The following is a 17,027-nucleotide window of genomic DNA, read 5'->3' on the forward strand; positions in this document are numbered from 1 at the left end:
CTTTTGAGGTAATTTTGCCTGGTGCACTACCATTTAAAAATTGATGTTAAATCGATTGGTTATTTAAAAACATGGATGAAAAAATTATGTTGTATTAATCACCTAAGCACTGCTTTTAGTGCCATTTCTATTTTAGGAACTCAGCATTTTAATCCGAAATATCAATTTTGAGCAACTTTCCATCGCAATTATCGCTGTCCTTGTTTGCTCAAATTGCAGTTCACTCTGTAGTCACACCTCAATGTGTTCGCGCTTGGCTTTAAACAAAGCATTTGATTGATTTATTGACCCGATCCTGTGTACTTGCAACCGCCATAATAACCACACAAGATGCACAGTTTATCTTTCGTCTGTGCGGGTCGTACGGGTATCAGGCCTGCGGCTGCCATAGACGAGATGGCCCGTTCTTCCTCGAGAAAGATTAAAATCCACTTATGTCAGAGATAATAAGTGTCCACAACTCTTAACTGACAAGCTCCCAACACGTTAATGCACTGTCGCTACTTTATGCACGCGGTTGTTTCGACTCGTAATGGTGCTTCAGAAGCTCAATATGTTGCCGTTTAAGTAAATTATGCATACTTACATCCCGCTTGAATATGAATGCTACAACCAAAACCAAGGGGGGTTTTAAACAAAAGTGGTTTTTGCAGCTACGTTGTTTATGTGCGTTCACGTCATTTGGCTGTAAGAACAGACCTCTGAGGTATGTTATTGGCGAAGGGACAACTTTGCAATCTGTCCTATGGAAGGAAGCGATGGGTGAGGTTTGATGGCATCGCTGGTTGTGGTCGTTATGACCTCTCGACCTCTTGGCAGTATTTGCCGTGAACACATTCGATGCACTGAATTCTAAGGGAGGTGGTATTGTCGCGTGGAGAATATAAGTTGGCATGAGCAAGAGTTAACTTAGTCTTGAAACGCATCAGTGAGAAAGAGATAGATGGGCATGGTGGTAATGCGTGCCTTCCAAAGACCCGAAGCCCAGCTTCCAGCTTTACTTTACATCATCAATGACAGTCAATGTCTGTACCTGTCAGTAGCTTGACTAATTCAGTACCTTCTGTAGTTTTTCCGACAAACTATTTCTGTATTGGGTATATGATGGCAGCCAAGCGTGCTTGCTGTTGGGGCTCTGTCCGCTGCCTTGTGGTGCCCGGCCAGCCATAATAATGGGTGCACGTGGACAACACTTGCTCGGCTGCCTGAGCAGGGCTAACAAGATGGGGGGGGGCATTATCTTTTGAGGTGGAGAGAGTAAAGAGAGACGTGTCGTAACATTTTCATTCTTGCATGCCCATCCCAGCGGCAAGCACACAGTCTTAATGTGCGTGCGTATTTACCAAAGCCGTGTGGTGGTTCACATGTGCAGTGGCCTAGCCATCGGGTGTGCAGGCGGTGTAACTGCACCAGGGCCCCATGGGCTTGAGGGTCCCGGGCATTGGGCTACGATGAGGGGGAGAAATAATATGGGGTGGCCGGGGTTGGGGGGCAGGGGGGGGATCCACTTCCTTCATTGCACAAGTGTCTATCCAACAACATGATGCATCACTGCACATGTGAATGAGTTGATGCTGTGCAGGGGCGTCTAGAGTGTTGTAGGATGGGCTATTGTGAATTTGAAGTTGAGATGCGGTTTTGATTGTATTATAGATAGGGGCCCACATGAAGGTAGTGGTGAAACTAATAACGTCAAATTGTCTATGACGTGAGGTTCAAAATACAAAGGAAATATTTAACATGAAGGTGGCTGGGATAGGGGCACAGTCATTGCCTCAGACCTAAAGTTCAAACCTAAATCTGCCACTGAAGAGGGAAAAAAATTTGCACTTTTTTTTTCAATTCTCGTCTTTAATGACGACACGAAACACCATGAATTGGTATTTTTAAATCCTTTATATTAAGTTTGCTTGCTTGCTTGCGCGCTTACGACCGTGCAAATCTTTCGGTCGTTTTTTAACCCACTTCCCGTGATCCAATCGAGCTGACATTTTGCACACAGACTCGTTGTGCGTGACAATTTATTTTCGTGAAATTTTTTTTCCAAAATTTTCAACATTTTAGGAAAAAAATGTTTATATTTAGTTACCAATTGCTTAATGGTGGCAGGCAATCATCTGACCCATAGGTGGCAGCCATCTCAAGCCAGAGGACGAGAGGACTCTAGCCGCCCGTTTCAAAGACCAATGTGGGCTGGGTTGTGGCCCATTGAACACGTACTGTAATTTATTTGCCACGCATATAAAGGATTTATAGTGAAAAACTTTGTTTTTACGGGTTAATTTTTTACTGAATTTAGCTTCACCCAGTACAAAATATGCAAAAAAAATATTATTTGTCTTCGACAGAAATATGCACAAGCCTCAGTTTATTAAATGTGCCTTGTAAACAGCTGGTTAAAAAAAAACCTGAGTAAGTGTATTACGATTCTTGATGGATAATGATATCCTGAGGTGTCGCCTGCCGGATTGTTGTGTCTCTGCTGTCATTGGACGATTTTATCCGTCTGATACTTTACGGTGACGCTGTTCGGCGACTGCGCGTAGCATAATTGTGTGGAAAGAAAGTATTGTGCTGCTGCGGTTGAAACTCACACGGAACATAGCGAAGCCGTAAGCTTCCACCCACAGACAGCCCACACCCACAGGTTAAATAGGCTGAGATGTCATTAAGGGGTGGGTCTTTCTGGGTTTTTTTTGCTTCTCTCCCTCGTCTTAAACAGGCAAGGAGCGAAAACCAGTTCTGCTGCTCCGACAACAAGGAAGTCATTAATGGGACCTATTTATTTTTTTACACGTTTCTACACGAGACGAGTTATCCCGAGCCCTGCCAGGAGTGCGGGTAGGATGCGAGTGTGCGTCTGAGCGTGCGAGCTGTGTACGTGTGGTGGTGCTTGCTGCTGTTTCTCCGCTGACCAAGTTGTGCGATTTCTGTCTCTCTCTCGTCCCGCAGCTCGACAGATGACTCTTTTCACTGGCGAACGTCGGGTAAGATAGCCTCGTGCGTGCATGCACGCCACGGGCTTTATGTTACTATACAACACACGCACGCACGGGCACTTCTACGCATTTGTAATACCAAGCGTGCGTTTTGTTTACTTCATATGTAGGTCTTAACGATCGATATTAAGATTCGTAAACTGGTGGGGGGTATTTTGGTCGGCTCATGTAAAAATGTGCGTCGTAAACCCTCCTCCACCCCACACAGCCAATTTATAAACATGTCACTTGAATCAAACGTGCCATGTGTATTACTGCTTCAGCACACTGCCGGCGTTGATGTTGGAGTTTAATCTCACAACGTTCAAATGAATAACGACACCTCGCTGGAGATTACATTCGGCCTCGTCAGGTTGTTAACAGGAGCTCAGATCTCAACCTGATGATGCTGGATGTAATCTCAAGCGAAACGTTGTAGCCCTTTAAATGTTGTGAGAGGGGGCTGTCCAACAGCAACACCGGTGGTGCTGCTGCTGAATCATTAATAGATTTGGCCAAATTTTGATTCACGTGACACTTCTATTAGTTGGCTGTGTCGTGCACTTTGTATATAGCCCCTAAGGCAATCATACGTGGCTATTTAGAATGCATGGTGTTTTAAAACCTTGTAAATGCACAGTCAAGTCAAGTTTACTTGTTTAATCAGGCGAGAGCTCGAGACCTGGATGAGTCTCATTTGCAAGCGTCACCGCCAGCGTTGCATATTTTGTCATTTTAGAAGCGTTCAAATTGTCCGGTATTATAGTGGCGGGGAGGTGCAACTGTGTACGTGTTTTGGATGAACGGTGCCGATGTGTCGGCCAGGGCTGTGCAATGTGAAGTTTTGCTTGGGTTGTGACACTTGCCGCGATTGCACAGACGGCACAGGCCCCGTCACACATTAGCGTGAGGTTTATCCACGTGGGGTACAGCCGTGATGTGGTGGTTCATGCACTTTGCTATGAACTCGGGAGACCCGAGCCCGATTCCTAGCCATGGCTAACATCAGTGGCCAGTGATGTCTAACTTCACCCGTCTTGAACCCTTCATGTATGTATGTTGAACTTATTTTACACTGTATGTAGCCAACTATGCTCATCCGAGGTGTGGGGGAAGGACAACAATTTATGCTCAACAAAAACCGCTATAATCAACAAGCCATGAGGAGGCCTTCATCCAGCAGTTGATTGAAAGAGTTCCAAATTATAGATTTTTTTAAATATCCTGGAAGTAATTAAACGTCAGTATGGCCCTTTTGTGTCCATTTGGGCAAAGTCTAGCCGTAGCAAAGTGTAAAATTCTCGTACTCGCACTGTCCCACGCCCCCCACCCCCTTTCCATATTCACCGAACTGCAACCTCGACCACATTCACCTTTATTCTCCATTAAAGTGCAATTTAAGTAATTATACATTGCACACATCTGGCGGTTGTCAACGAAACAAGTAGCATGGTAGGGTGCGAGGGGTGATTATGAAACCCTAGTCTTTGGGGGTGACTGTCACATTCCTTGCTTTAGCCTTTATTATCTCCATACCTTTGCCCATCTACGCTCAAACCCTTCCCTCACTGTACCTTTCTTACCCATTGTCTGCCTCGGCATGTAACATCCAACTTCCCCCTTGCTCTCGATTTGTCCTTCTTGCTTACTCGCCTGTTATATATCTATTTGTCTGTCCACGTGAGAAGGTGTTTGTTCCGTGTGGTGTCACTGTGTGTCTGGAAGTTGCCATATGTTCTTTTTATTGTTTGACGTTTTCTGTCCGTTTGTCACTTGTTCTGTTTTTCCTCCTCGAGCGAGTCTTGTTTCCATCTCTGCATCTGCGGCTTGTAATATTATTCAGTATAAACCCCAATAATTCCCACCCTTCACCTGTGTTATGATATGCATTGTGATGGTGACCCCCTGACCTTTAACAAAGCAATCCCAGCCAAAGCGCCGTCACTGGTCTCTCCCGGAAAACGGAATCTGGGCCGATCAGAGACTTCAAGAGCCATCTCGGCCACACAATAACAGTGTCTCTGAGCATCTGGGACCTTGATCCTTCACCTCTTGGCCTGGAAAGCAATTGTCGGTACAATATTGAGCCTGTGAGCCATCCTTTTAAATTCCGCCGAGATTTGCGGAGTGCGTTGCGAGGTGTCAAGAGTGAGCCTTCCACGTTAACTCTGAATGGATACGGGCAGTGACTGAATACTTTTGGGGACTTGGCTCAACCAATATTCCACCTGCTTAAGAAATGACTGAGGAAATAACCAGTTATCTCTGTAGCCAAACAACCGACTAACCAACCTGCGAATCCAATCACCTAACATCACCAAACGAACGTAACAATACTGTACACGAATTAGCTATGCAGCGTACCACCCAACTAATTAAACAAAAATTGGTGTACACAGATTAGAACTTGATAATTGTTTTTTTTACCCTTCTATCTGGCAACAAAACTGACACCTTTTTTTTACAAGGAGTCATGTTTGCATAGACCACAATACCAGCAGTCATAATGCAAACAGAAAAACATAACTCTGATAATGTGCACTGTACTTGAAGTTGATTGGTCCACACCCGAGACAGCTTTCCTTAGAGCCTAGTCTCACATGGGTTGGACCAGATGACGCGTGCGCCTTTTGGCGTGATTTTGTTTGCATTATGACTGCAGGTATTGTGGTCTATGAAAACATGACTCCTTGTTAAAAAAAAAGGTGTCAGTTTTGTTGCCAGATAGAAGGGTAAAAAAAACAATTATCATATTTTTTACTGGCAAATGAGGTTCCAATGGTGTACACAGATTATAACTTGTGTTCATTTCTTCCAGAGAGCAAAGGGCCTAAATGCACGAACTTCTCAGTGGCATTGCTCTGACGAATCTCCTGTTTGATCGAAGCTTCTCAGACTCAAGTGCTCAGTCCACAGCAGTACCGCAGCTTTATATTTTTGACCGAACGCCATGTCCGTTGTATGAAAGCTTAATTCACATTCAGAGGGAGAAAACTGGTAAACTAATAATTTTTGCTAATTAGTATTCATGCCATTCTCATTGCGAGTAATTTTGCGCATTTGGACTGTGGCCGAAGGGCTCAAAGTGCGAAACTTTGCAATGAGCAGCGCAAACGGGACTACCCCTGGGCCACGTCACCTCCGTGGCGAAGGAGGAGAAGCAAAGACTGTAGAGGAGAGAACGACGATTTTGTTTGAACAACACCCCCTGGGTGTGTGTGTCTTAGTGAATGGTGGAGTGCCCTGTTGTCGTCGATGTTTGAACGAGACGTTTAACAATTAGCCAGCCACCCTCTTCTGCCCCCTCCCGCCCCCCATTGTCAGCACTATTGATTTGATGCATTGTCGTGATTCGAGGACATCCATTTGATTTAGGAATCGGTTATCTTTTATATTCCAGGTGAATAGCACCTGTGGTGGCTGCAGGTTACATACAACAATCGGGCATGATTCGTGAGATTCTGATTGATGGACCATTGCATGAGTTAGATGTCTAGTTTTAATATTGCACGAGTTCTTTGTTTGTTATTACAGACTTAACCTATATGCAATGTCTTTAATGTTCCCATTGTATCATCGGGCTGTATTTAAATGAAAGTAACACAAACACTTTGTGGTAATTATGTAAAGTATTAATCTCCCATGCTTATCGGAGATGCACTGTAGGTGGAATTATGCCAAATCAGGTGCAGGCTCTTAAATGAGACAATAAACACAAGTTCTGTCTTGTGTGGACATCACATTTTATGGCGTTCTTTCATAAGAGCAGGAGTTACCCCCCCCTCCCCCGTATTGTGCCCACATTTCATCCCACGAGAAGCAGTGTTTGTCTCTATTGTGGTCCCACTAGATCTAAGAGCACTTGAAATGACCTTTGTGTCTGTGGAAAGGGAAAATAAATCCTCTCCATGCAGCCTTGCACTTGGATTATGGCCTCATAATGGAAGAAACTTTAGGGCTCAGTTGTAAGCCGCTTTTCACGATGTTCGTCCAGTCCCAATTGTTTCATTCACACAGGTGAAACAGTGGCTTCCACAAACTCCATTAGCTCGTGAACACATTTAAGCAATAACGCAAGCTTTGTAAATAGCCTTGGCATAACAAAAATACAATTAAATACGTAAAAAGTAAATATTTTATTGATTTTTCACGTAATTTTGTTCCCACTAAACAGGCTCCTTTGCCACTAACATCATTTAACCTAGCAGCAGTTTGTTTTAAACAGGCCTGACTGTGCTGCTGAGATTCAGAAGGTTAAAAACCAGGCCAGATGTTTATTGCTTGAAAAAAGTAGCCGTAGAACATTGATCGAGAAAGCCCCATCATACCCTGACAGACAAAAAAAATGAAATTTATTTTACGTGGGGAAGAGAGGGATTTCCAGTCTGTTCATTAGTTGGTAATTGAAAGAGGGTTAGATGAAAGAGAGACACCGGGTGGTTGTGTCATATTGACGGGGGCATATGATTGGTAAAAGCGAGGGCCCCCATCATCAGTCAAAAAATATCCTGAAGCAGAAGATTAGTGCTGGATGGATACAGTCACATTTGCAAATGTGATTTGTAACTTTGATCGTTACCTCTGTATTGATAGTTCAATGTTAATCTGCAATTTTATTGAGGGACTCCTACTGTGTGGTGTTGTCTTGGTGTAGTCTGGGACTGTTTTGTTGTTGTTGTTTTTGCTGCCTTGCCCAATCTTGATAAATCACACTTATAAAAAAAAAGTATTGATGTTTAGTGAATTGCTTACCATTTTCACTCCTATCGTTTGTAATGTTTACCTTTGTAACTTTCTGACGCACCCATGCTGGGCATCTGTGAAAAAGAACTTCACAGCTCATCGGATTCCTCCTGCAGCCTAAATAAATATTCCGATTTTGATTCCGATAAGTCGTGGGCGGCAGCAGTAAGGGAGGTTTTGGTGTGCCGTGAATTCCAACCACCCAGCGTGGGCTGGGAAGCGTATCACTCAGTCCTCTCCCCATGCCAGCCCCCCCTCCCCCACGTCTTCCAGCTCATGGTTCGTTCTGCTACGAATGCCGAAGGTTGAAAAGAATGCATCACTCCTTTCAAATCTGGTGATATAAATAGAATGAGAAGAAAAGAGAAAGAAAACAAGTGTGCTTAAAAAAAGTCAGGCCACTTATTTGTGCAGGGTATGTGCTGTGATAGGAAATTCAGTACCGGACTGTGCCATGTGCTTTTGGCCACAATGGCTCTGTGGTATACATTTCTTTGTAGATAGTGATGCAACCTAAATACACTGTTTTGTACACGTATCTATATAGGAAATTAAACTATGCATACACACCTTCACGCCGATATTATTAACCCTGTCGTGTTATTCTTTGGATGTACCAGACCCTATGGCGCTAACACATAAGACTTTAGCTTGAACATGAAACCACAGCCAGAAAGCTCGCGTGAATAAATCTTGGCAAACGCGATGTGGCATTGTATTGTGGTAAAAATGTGGCTTAGGCAGGTTGGTGAGCAAAATTAATTTATAGCAAGTCAGATTCCCATTGAGGTAATATTTCACTTTTGGGCTTGCCGTTGCCCTCCGGAAAAGCTAAGCGGAGGCACTTCCATTCAGTGCAACATAGATTATAGTTGTTTTATAATGATGCCAACATCGTAAAATTATGTCGTAAAATGCCATCGGCACAGCTTTTGACAAATCATAACGCCCTCGATTTTATGCAGAATCGTTGTTCACCAGAAATGACCTGTGCCTGCTTGGTCTGCTGCTATTCCGTTTGTGGATGAATGAACCATAGCTTTCTCTAAAAGGGGCCTCCAGCCAATCGTATGCACGTATCCTTAGTCACTTTGGTTTTTCCTTCACTCAGTGAAACTTGTTCGGGGAAAAAAGAAAGTTAAAACCAGAAATCAATGGGTGTGAAGCCTTTTAATCAGTTTTCTTCAGCGGGACATTTTTTTTAGGTGAGTGTCCATTAATGTATGCTTCCCTTAACTATTTATATATCCAGATATATATGACTGTTTAACAGTGTTTTCTATTTTTAGATATGGACTACCTCACCTGGTATCCAGGAGGTCGTGGGTTCGATCCCGACCCTTGACACCTTCTGTATATTTGAAGTTTGCATGTCCACCCTGTGGTCGCTTGGATTTTGTTCCGGTCTCCCGGTTGTTCCTTCCACGTTTAGAATAATCGATTTGGCTATCATTTGTAGCCGGGTTGCATCTGAATGAGAGCTATACAGGCTCATTGGGCCTTACGTGGTGAAATAAAAAAAATAGTTTTTAGTTTAGTTTCAATTTCCGTAGAAATAGTCCATTAGCTGTTAGGCCTCGTTTCATGGGGCATTCTGCAACGGTACAGGTGCTATGCTCTATATAGGTAACACACATTATGCCGAGAACAGTATTCGGGTAAAAAACTTTGTTATTCTCAGTGTTTTTACATTCTACCACAAGCGCTTGTGAAAAAGAGAACAGCAAGCCAAACACGAATACTGAAAACATCAACAACATGCAATGTAATTTGACACGAAGTGAAAAATATGACAAAAGATGACATTTGACGTAAAATAAATGCAAGCGCAAGCTGCGCCTAATGATTTATAATTGACACCTTGGAAAAGTCAGTTCCCATGTTTCAGCAGTATTGTTATTTCAAAACTTCAATATGTGGGCAGAATACATTTGGAGGTATTGTTAAGTGTTACGCAACAATTTTTTTCTCAGTTGGGAATGCCCTTTCAATTGGACATAATAAAGCAAATTGCTTCCTTGGGTGAAAATATGCACACTTGAAAAGACCAACAATATGTATTTATATAGCATGTATATATGCACAGCGCTATATGTTTTATGTATTTGAGTGATTACTGGAGCTGAGAATCCAGCGGTTTATTAAATCCTCATCATCTCTCTCCACCCAACAGAATAAATGGGTACACTCTCGTCAATCGGCAGGTTTCATTTGGTGGGGCAAATTGTAGGTACTGCCACCTCTTCCAAAACTTTGACCAGCATGTCAGAGTAGGCCTTTAGGGGAGGCTCTAAAGCCTCCTCTAGTTAAGGCCCTCCCACCAGCAGTGGCACGAGCAAGCAATTGCAGGGTTGCACCTCTGTCTCTTTGTTTGCACCTCTATCGTTTACTTTGCTGAGGATAAGACCCCGGATTCCTTGAGCCCACCACGTTAGAGACCTGGGCTTGAAGCATCAAGTCGGCGCCCCGGGTTAAAACAGTTCTCATGGTCCGTGGGTATGATGGTCATATTATGTTTATTGGGGGATTTCTTTGCTCTGAGGGTTGGTTTTTCAAAGGCAGATATGGAGCAAAACATCAAAGCATCTGCAGTGCCCAAGAATGGTCTCTAGCAGATAAGTATAATGGTTATTTAAAAATATATTGGGAAAAGCCCCGCAGTGTGTCCTTCCAAGGCTATTCCCAATTGAAATTAAGAGTTTGCTACCTGTAGTTGCCGGGCATTGAAATGAAAGACTGTATTGTTATTGTGGGTTACTCGGGCTTACTATCAGTCCGCATAAATTAGATATAATTGGCGTGGGGGAAAAAAATCCCATAAACAACATTCCATCTGAAGCGTTACATATGAATTCATTTTTTTCTGCTTGATGTTTTATTTATTTACTGCGTTTTGGTTAGCAGGTCAGAGGCAGCACGGATACTTGGTTGCCCATTCTTGCAGAAAGTACATTTTATGTTGAATGAGCCGCATGTCATGCAGTGAAGCTCGGTGCAATGTTTCACTCTAAGTGCCCCACTAAAAGCATTGAAGAGTGAGGTTAAACACAGTGACATTTGCGTGTTAACATGCATTACATGGGAAGGTATAAATGGAGGAGTTGGCACATTCGCATCTGGTTATGCCGCATGTCATTTGCGTCGATGCATTGTTTGTCCCGTGTACTCATTTGCATGCAATTAATGATTATTTTTTTAAGTTGGTGTCTGAATGGCTGTCACCCCGGTAATGTAAAGGACAGTTAACACTACCAGTGGATACGAGGTGTGATTCCTCGTCATGACAGATTAAAACGCATTGACTTAAATTTGATTGAGCGCAATTGACTGCCCACCCATTATTGAAACTCTTACTACTCCAGGGAGACACTAGCAACCGTGGGTGGTACTGGGTCTCACCTGCTCAAACTGTGTCAAGCTCAGCCTTAATGGAGGCCACTGATAAAACAACGCCTGACCCGAGCCACAGTTAATGCTTGGGCACAAGGTGCCTGTTGTTTGAGTTTTGCCCATGTGTGTATGTGTGTAACTCAGTGCGTGTGTATGTCTGCGGTGGTGTAGCGGTTAGCGCGCAGCGCTATAAACCTGGTGACCCGAGTTCGATTCCCGCTCACGGCCAACATCGGTGACGATTATGTGAACCGGTCCTGCGCCTCCTCCCCTAGGTCGACTCGGCCTCAAATGAGTATCCAGTGCGATGTGTAAACATCGCCATTCAGGAGGCAAAGGCGATCCGGGCGTGGTGCTGGCCACCCACCCCCTCGTGTACCGTTCCAGCCTTCATATGTGCTCGCTAGCAGCACTTGCCCCAACAGTCTGTTAAGGCTAAACGGAGGATCTTTTTTCTTTGCCCTTGGCTGTGTACCTTTGTGCCTCTGTATGTCTGCTTGCAAGTATGTTTGTGTGCCTCATAAGTATATGCCTGTAAGCCCGTGTATTTCCTATGTCTGTTTGTGTGTGTCACTATGTCCATGTGTGTACTTGTATGTGCCTGTATGGCTGGGTGTGTGTGTGTGAAGCTCTGAGGGGTTGACGTGCTGCACCACGCCATGTTTAAAATTAATTTTGAGCGCTGTTATAAACCAGTCCTGGATTTTTACACTTTTAATGTGTACCGGGCATGGTGTGTACACATCAACACCGAGGAGATTAAAACATAGTTCTGTCCATCCCATCCCATCATGTGCCATCTAGGCCTTTACAGGTGCCCGCTAACAGCACCTGCCCCACTAATTTGGAAAAGCTACATGGGTGGTCCTTTTCTCTTGTGTGTTATAATAAATGCAGACGGAGCGACTGGGGAGCTGAGCGAGGATGAGGGTCGGGTAAGCGTGGGCTCGGAGCTGGTCGACTCCTGCCTCCGTGCCCTGCAGGAGAGGGGTCTCTTCGAGGGGCCTGATCCCTTGCACAGTGAGTGGTACCTCTCGCCCCCCCCCCCCCCCCCCCCCCCCAGTGGGATTCTGTATTTTCAAATTGTGTCTGTGTGGGTGAAAAGCGCACTTCGCTATAAACCCGGCGACCTGAGTTCAATCCCCGCTCAGCACTTGTCCCTAACAGTTTGTAAGGCTGTACGGGGGAGCTTTGTCTTTTTGTGTATGTGTGCTATTCAAAGATGAAGATCACCCTGATGGCCATACAGACCGTTGTAAAAAGTATTGTAGGAGAGTGCCTGTTAAGGCTGGAACGGTACATACATTTAAATTGAAAATAATTTCTTTAGAACTGCTTTTTGTGTTAGTTTGTTGTCCTTCCCCCGCACCTCCGATTATGTACAGTGCGAAATAAGTTAAACATACAGTACACACAGTCAGCATGGCCACAGTCCCACTCAGCTGTCTTTGCCCAGTGCTGATGTTTTTATTTTCTCCTGCACGTAGATGATCGGACCTTATGTGTACGTATATCTTTGATCTCCTTCATCCACGCATTATCTACAGATATTAAATATTTTTCAAATGGAAATCGTTGACCTTCAGTTGTGACGTGTAAATTGAAATTGCTCGCACATTCCGTGCTTACATCATCACAATGAACAAATTCCCACTTTACATTCTAGCAAACAAAGGGCAGATGTTTCCGCTTGAAAGTTACGTTGGTGGCACATGAGAAACGATTTAGCGCAAAATATGTCGAACAGCGAGGATGTGTAAATGTCTACACAAAAACACAAATGATGAAAAAAAAACATAACTAATAATAATGACATGGCCTCATGGTAGCACGTTCACCGCTTGTTGCAGAGGTTCACAGTTCGAATCTAGTGGCCACTCTGGTTATTACTGCGGGTGTGTAAAACAAAAAACAGAACGTTGTAGATCCCGTGATGTCATTCGCAAGAGGAGGCTATTGTGGGCTGGCATCATGCTCTAATTTGAAAAGTTAACCTGCAAAGTACTCAATGGGAATGCACACAGCAATCATCGCCCCATACTGCAAAAAACTTGGCAGGAAAAAGAGTCCTGAGATTCAGTGAGGCTCTCTTGGGTAAACATGAATAGTACAAATAATACTATTAATGATGTTTTTTTTAATGAAGAAAAAAACACTTATATACATAGTGTTTGTACTCCGACCTCTTAGACGTCTGGCCAGCAAGGAAGAACAGGCTAGATGCCCACGAAAAGTGCTGTCTAGAGCTCCCTCTATTGGAGACCCTTAGACCAGCAGTGGCACGAGCAAACATTTCTCTTTGGTTCTTTCGGTAAAGTCACGCATAAAGAGAAAATAATAAATTAAATACTAGCAAAATAAAAATAATACAATTTATTATTTTCTCTTTATACGTGACTTTACCAAAAAAAACAAAGTAATTCCTGCAGTCACGAAAGCTCCAAATTAAGTTACGCGCAAACATGTTCAACGGCTGCAAGCCGGTACATTACGATGACCAACTCCTTCGTAATTTGTTTCCCTCTCCGGTAGAAGGAGCGGTGTCATCCAAGTTGAACTCGTCTCCGGACAGCTGCTACCAGGAGACGGGCAGCTACCAGACGAGCAGCCACACGGGGGCCCAGTCACTCTCCCAGACGCTGGCGGGGGGCGGGTTCCAGGCGGGGGCGGGCGCGCAAGCGACAGCCGCGCCCGAGGACAGCGGCTCGCGCACCATGCTGACGCGCAGCCTGTCCGCTCAGCAGCCGCAGCCGCAGCAGCAGCAGAATGTGTACACGCAGCAGCAGCAGCAGCAGCAACGTGGCGATCGCGCGCACGCTTACACACAGGCACGTGTCACATCCGCGTACACACGAGCGTGATAACCACGCCACTCTGAATCGTTGTCCCGCGGTGAAGTTTCTACAGTGCGGGCCCCTCACTTTTGTGTTTGTCACCCAGTGAGAATAACCCAATGGTGGAATACCCAGATAATTTAACGTGGTTCTCGTAGGGTTCCGTTTGGAGAAAGGGATAATGGGCTTGGGGACATAACTGCCTCTGTCTGTAATAGCTAAGTGATATTTATTTTGTGAGGGGCAGCCGGGAGCAAAGCATTTTTTTCGACACCTCTCTTTCCTACGCTGTGCATGTCCCTTGCGCCAAGCACCGCATGAAGAAAGCTGAAATTGGCACCCAGGTGTTCCCGTTAGCTATCCGACACTTATTTACCTGTAGAGGTCTTCATAACTATAATAAGACCCCATCTCTATTTGTCATAGTTTATTGTAATGGCTTTACCTTTGTGAGGAATGTGTTTTTATATCATTAGCGGGGAGTTTAAGTTCTTAAAAAGAAAATGTCAAGTAAGATAATTTTAGTAATTCATGAAGTTTAAATGATAACAAAGTGGTGTAAATTATATATATTTTTTTGCTTTTTACTATTGTAATTGTAAAAAGAAAACCTTTAGTTTTAAGCGAGGACTACTTTTGCATATTTTTAAATTAAAATTTTACGTTTTGTTTTGTTCAGCTTATGCGGATGTACGACCTGAAGACGCGTGGCAACGCCGAGCGAGACTACGAGACCTTCGCCCCAAAGCGCTCCGCGTCACTGCCCCCCAACCGCGAGCCTCCGTACGGCACCGTCATCGGGACGCACCACGGAGCGGGGCACAGCCACGGCGGGATGCCCCGTTCGGCGCACACACTGGTGCACGTGCCGTACGGATCGCCAGGCCCCGGCGGGGGCAGCCCAGCTCAGCGAGCCGACATGTACGTTGGCAAACGAGCGGCCGCTCCCTCAGCTGGATCGGGAAACTACTACTGGCTGTCGTACCGGAACAGCCGCTCGGCAGCGCCGATGGCGGTGGGCTCGCCAAACCATGCATCTCCCGCGTCGAGCGCCGCCTCCCCGCTCGCGGGCCCTGCTGCAGCTTACGCCCGGTCATCATCGCAGTCGCCGCCGCTGCTGGGCGGCTACGGGAACTCGGTGGCTTCTAGCAGTGGCGCGCCGCCGCCAGGATTGGCCATGACGCATCACCACCACCATCACCACCAGCAGCAGGTCCAGCAGCAGCAGCAGCAGCTGGCCAGGTCATCCTCTCCATCGTCGCAGGCGTCGCCAGCGAAGCGGACACCGGGAGGCTCGGACCGGCAGAGCCCGGAGCGGGTGGATCGGCAGAGGCCTGGAAGCCTGTCCGGTGAGCGACAAGCATCCGCATCATGCCTATGCCAAAAAAACATGTTTTTCATATTGCCTCGGGACTAGACATGTAGGATACGACGATGGTGCAATGGTTAGCATATTGAACTTGCAATCCAGCAGCATTATAAATGCGTGGTGGGATAAAGTAGCAGGTACTTTCACCTCTTCCAAGATCTCTGACCATAATGGATGAGTTTGTAAAAATACCATTTACAGGTGGGCGACTGTGGAGTTCCCATTTGTGAAGGGCCCTTCTGCCAGCAGTGACACAAATAAGAAATTGCAGAGCTGCACCTTTACCCTTTTATTTTTACTTGACATGGTGACAATTCAACCCCCTCCCTCCATATGCAATGATTTAATAAATGGTCACAGTTTAGGTTTATGACTTAATCCAATAACCTATAACTTTTTATTCCATTTGTATTGTTCCTCATGATTTTCTGACTCACCAGTACAGTTTTGTTTGTCCCATTAGTCAGTCTAAGTAAATATTCTGATTTTGATCAAGATTCTGATTTGCATTATTTTTCATGTCATAGCATTTTTCATCGATCCCAATTAATCTTCAATATATGCAGCTTGACTGAAAGAATCAATATTTATAGATGAACCGATGCATTGTTACATGTTTGAACGCTGCAATGATAGAAATCAAACAGTCAATGCAGGATATTGGGGGAGCGGTCGTGTGGTGGTTAGCATACTGTGCTACAAGTGACCCGAGTTCGATTGCCACTCACGGCCAAAGTCGGTAACGAATATGTGAATCGATTCTGGGCCTTCCCTAGGTCAACTCGGCCTTAAATGAGTACCCGGTACACTTAACATCTGCACTGGGGAGACAAAGGTGGCCGGGTGTGGTGCTGACTACTCATACACACACCCTTCTCTGCCGTACTGGCAGCACTTAGCCCAATAGTCCCTTGCAGCTATATGGGCAGGGTTGGGCTGCGGTTGTTGTCTTTGTCTTTGACATGTGTGTGCGCGCGCGCTTGCCTATGGCCCGTTCAGGTCTCAGGGGATCTTATTCAAGCCAGCAGGGAGCGGGGACAGAGGTGCGCTACGTGACGTCGCCCGATCGCCTCATCACTCCGATATATGAAGACCAGGTTTACCGAAGTCCCGAGTCTGCGACGCACACCATCTCGCGCGCCCGCTCCCCACCCGACTACGCCGTGTACAACACCGCGGCGTCATCCGGTAAATTTGCAAGGCCCCGTGCGTGCATCCGCAATCGACACATCGCCTGGCTTTGTGCGGACAGAATACGCAGCTCTCCAATGGAGTTCTGAGTTACTCCGCGTGTCTTTCGGCACGATGTCCACAACCGTGATACCCTACCCAGAGGAATATTCACTTGTCAGCGAATGGCTTTGGAAAAGTCTGTCCGAACTATTTCTGAACCACTTAATTTGCTCTCGTTAGCCACACGGTAGGAATGCCTTTTCATATTCTGAGCAAATAGTGTTTGTTGTTTGAAGTAAATCAAATCAAACATTTTAATCGTCAGAGCTGTAATGAAAGGAATTATATTAAAAACTAAATTTAATGATGGTTTTTTTTCTCGTGAAGTCATTGGTGACTGAGTTGAGACCATCGATGCACTTAGATTACAACTGAGTTTATCCTTCCAGTGATAAGGGGCCATCCATTTAGTACATACGCAAAAATCTTGAACCCCTCCCTGTACGCACGTGTACTTTTTACACCCTTCCCCACCTGCGT

The 17,027-nt window shown here is 45.2% G+C and overlaps 1 protein-coding gene across 3 annotated transcripts in view; it reads left to right on the forward strand.

Moving 5' to 3' along the window:
- LOC144724566 (catenin delta-2-like) overlaps positions 1-17,027 on the forward strand; it is a 279,333-nt gene that overhangs the window by 128,932 nt on the left and 133,374 nt on the right. For all 3 annotated transcript variants that reach the window (XM_078603836.1, XM_078603837.1, XM_078603839.1), the window contains 5 exons: positions 2,953-2,987; positions 12,009-12,131; positions 13,644-13,939; positions 14,625-15,294; positions 16,314-16,502. In XM_078603836.1, the coding sequence (XP_078459962.1) occupies positions 2,953-2,987; positions 12,009-12,131; positions 13,644-13,939; positions 14,625-15,294; positions 16,314-16,502 (1,313 nt within the window). The remainder of the gene's footprint in view (positions 1-2,952; positions 2,988-12,008; positions 12,132-13,643; positions 13,940-14,624; positions 15,295-16,313; positions 16,503-17,027) is intronic.

Source organism: Lampetra planeri, chromosome 21 (genome assembly GCF_965212315.1).
Source record: "Lampetra planeri chromosome 21, kcLamPlan1.2.h2, whole genome shotgun sequence".
Lineage (NCBI taxonomy): Eukaryota > Metazoa > Chordata > Hyperoartia > Petromyzontiformes > Petromyzontidae > Lampetra > Lampetra planeri.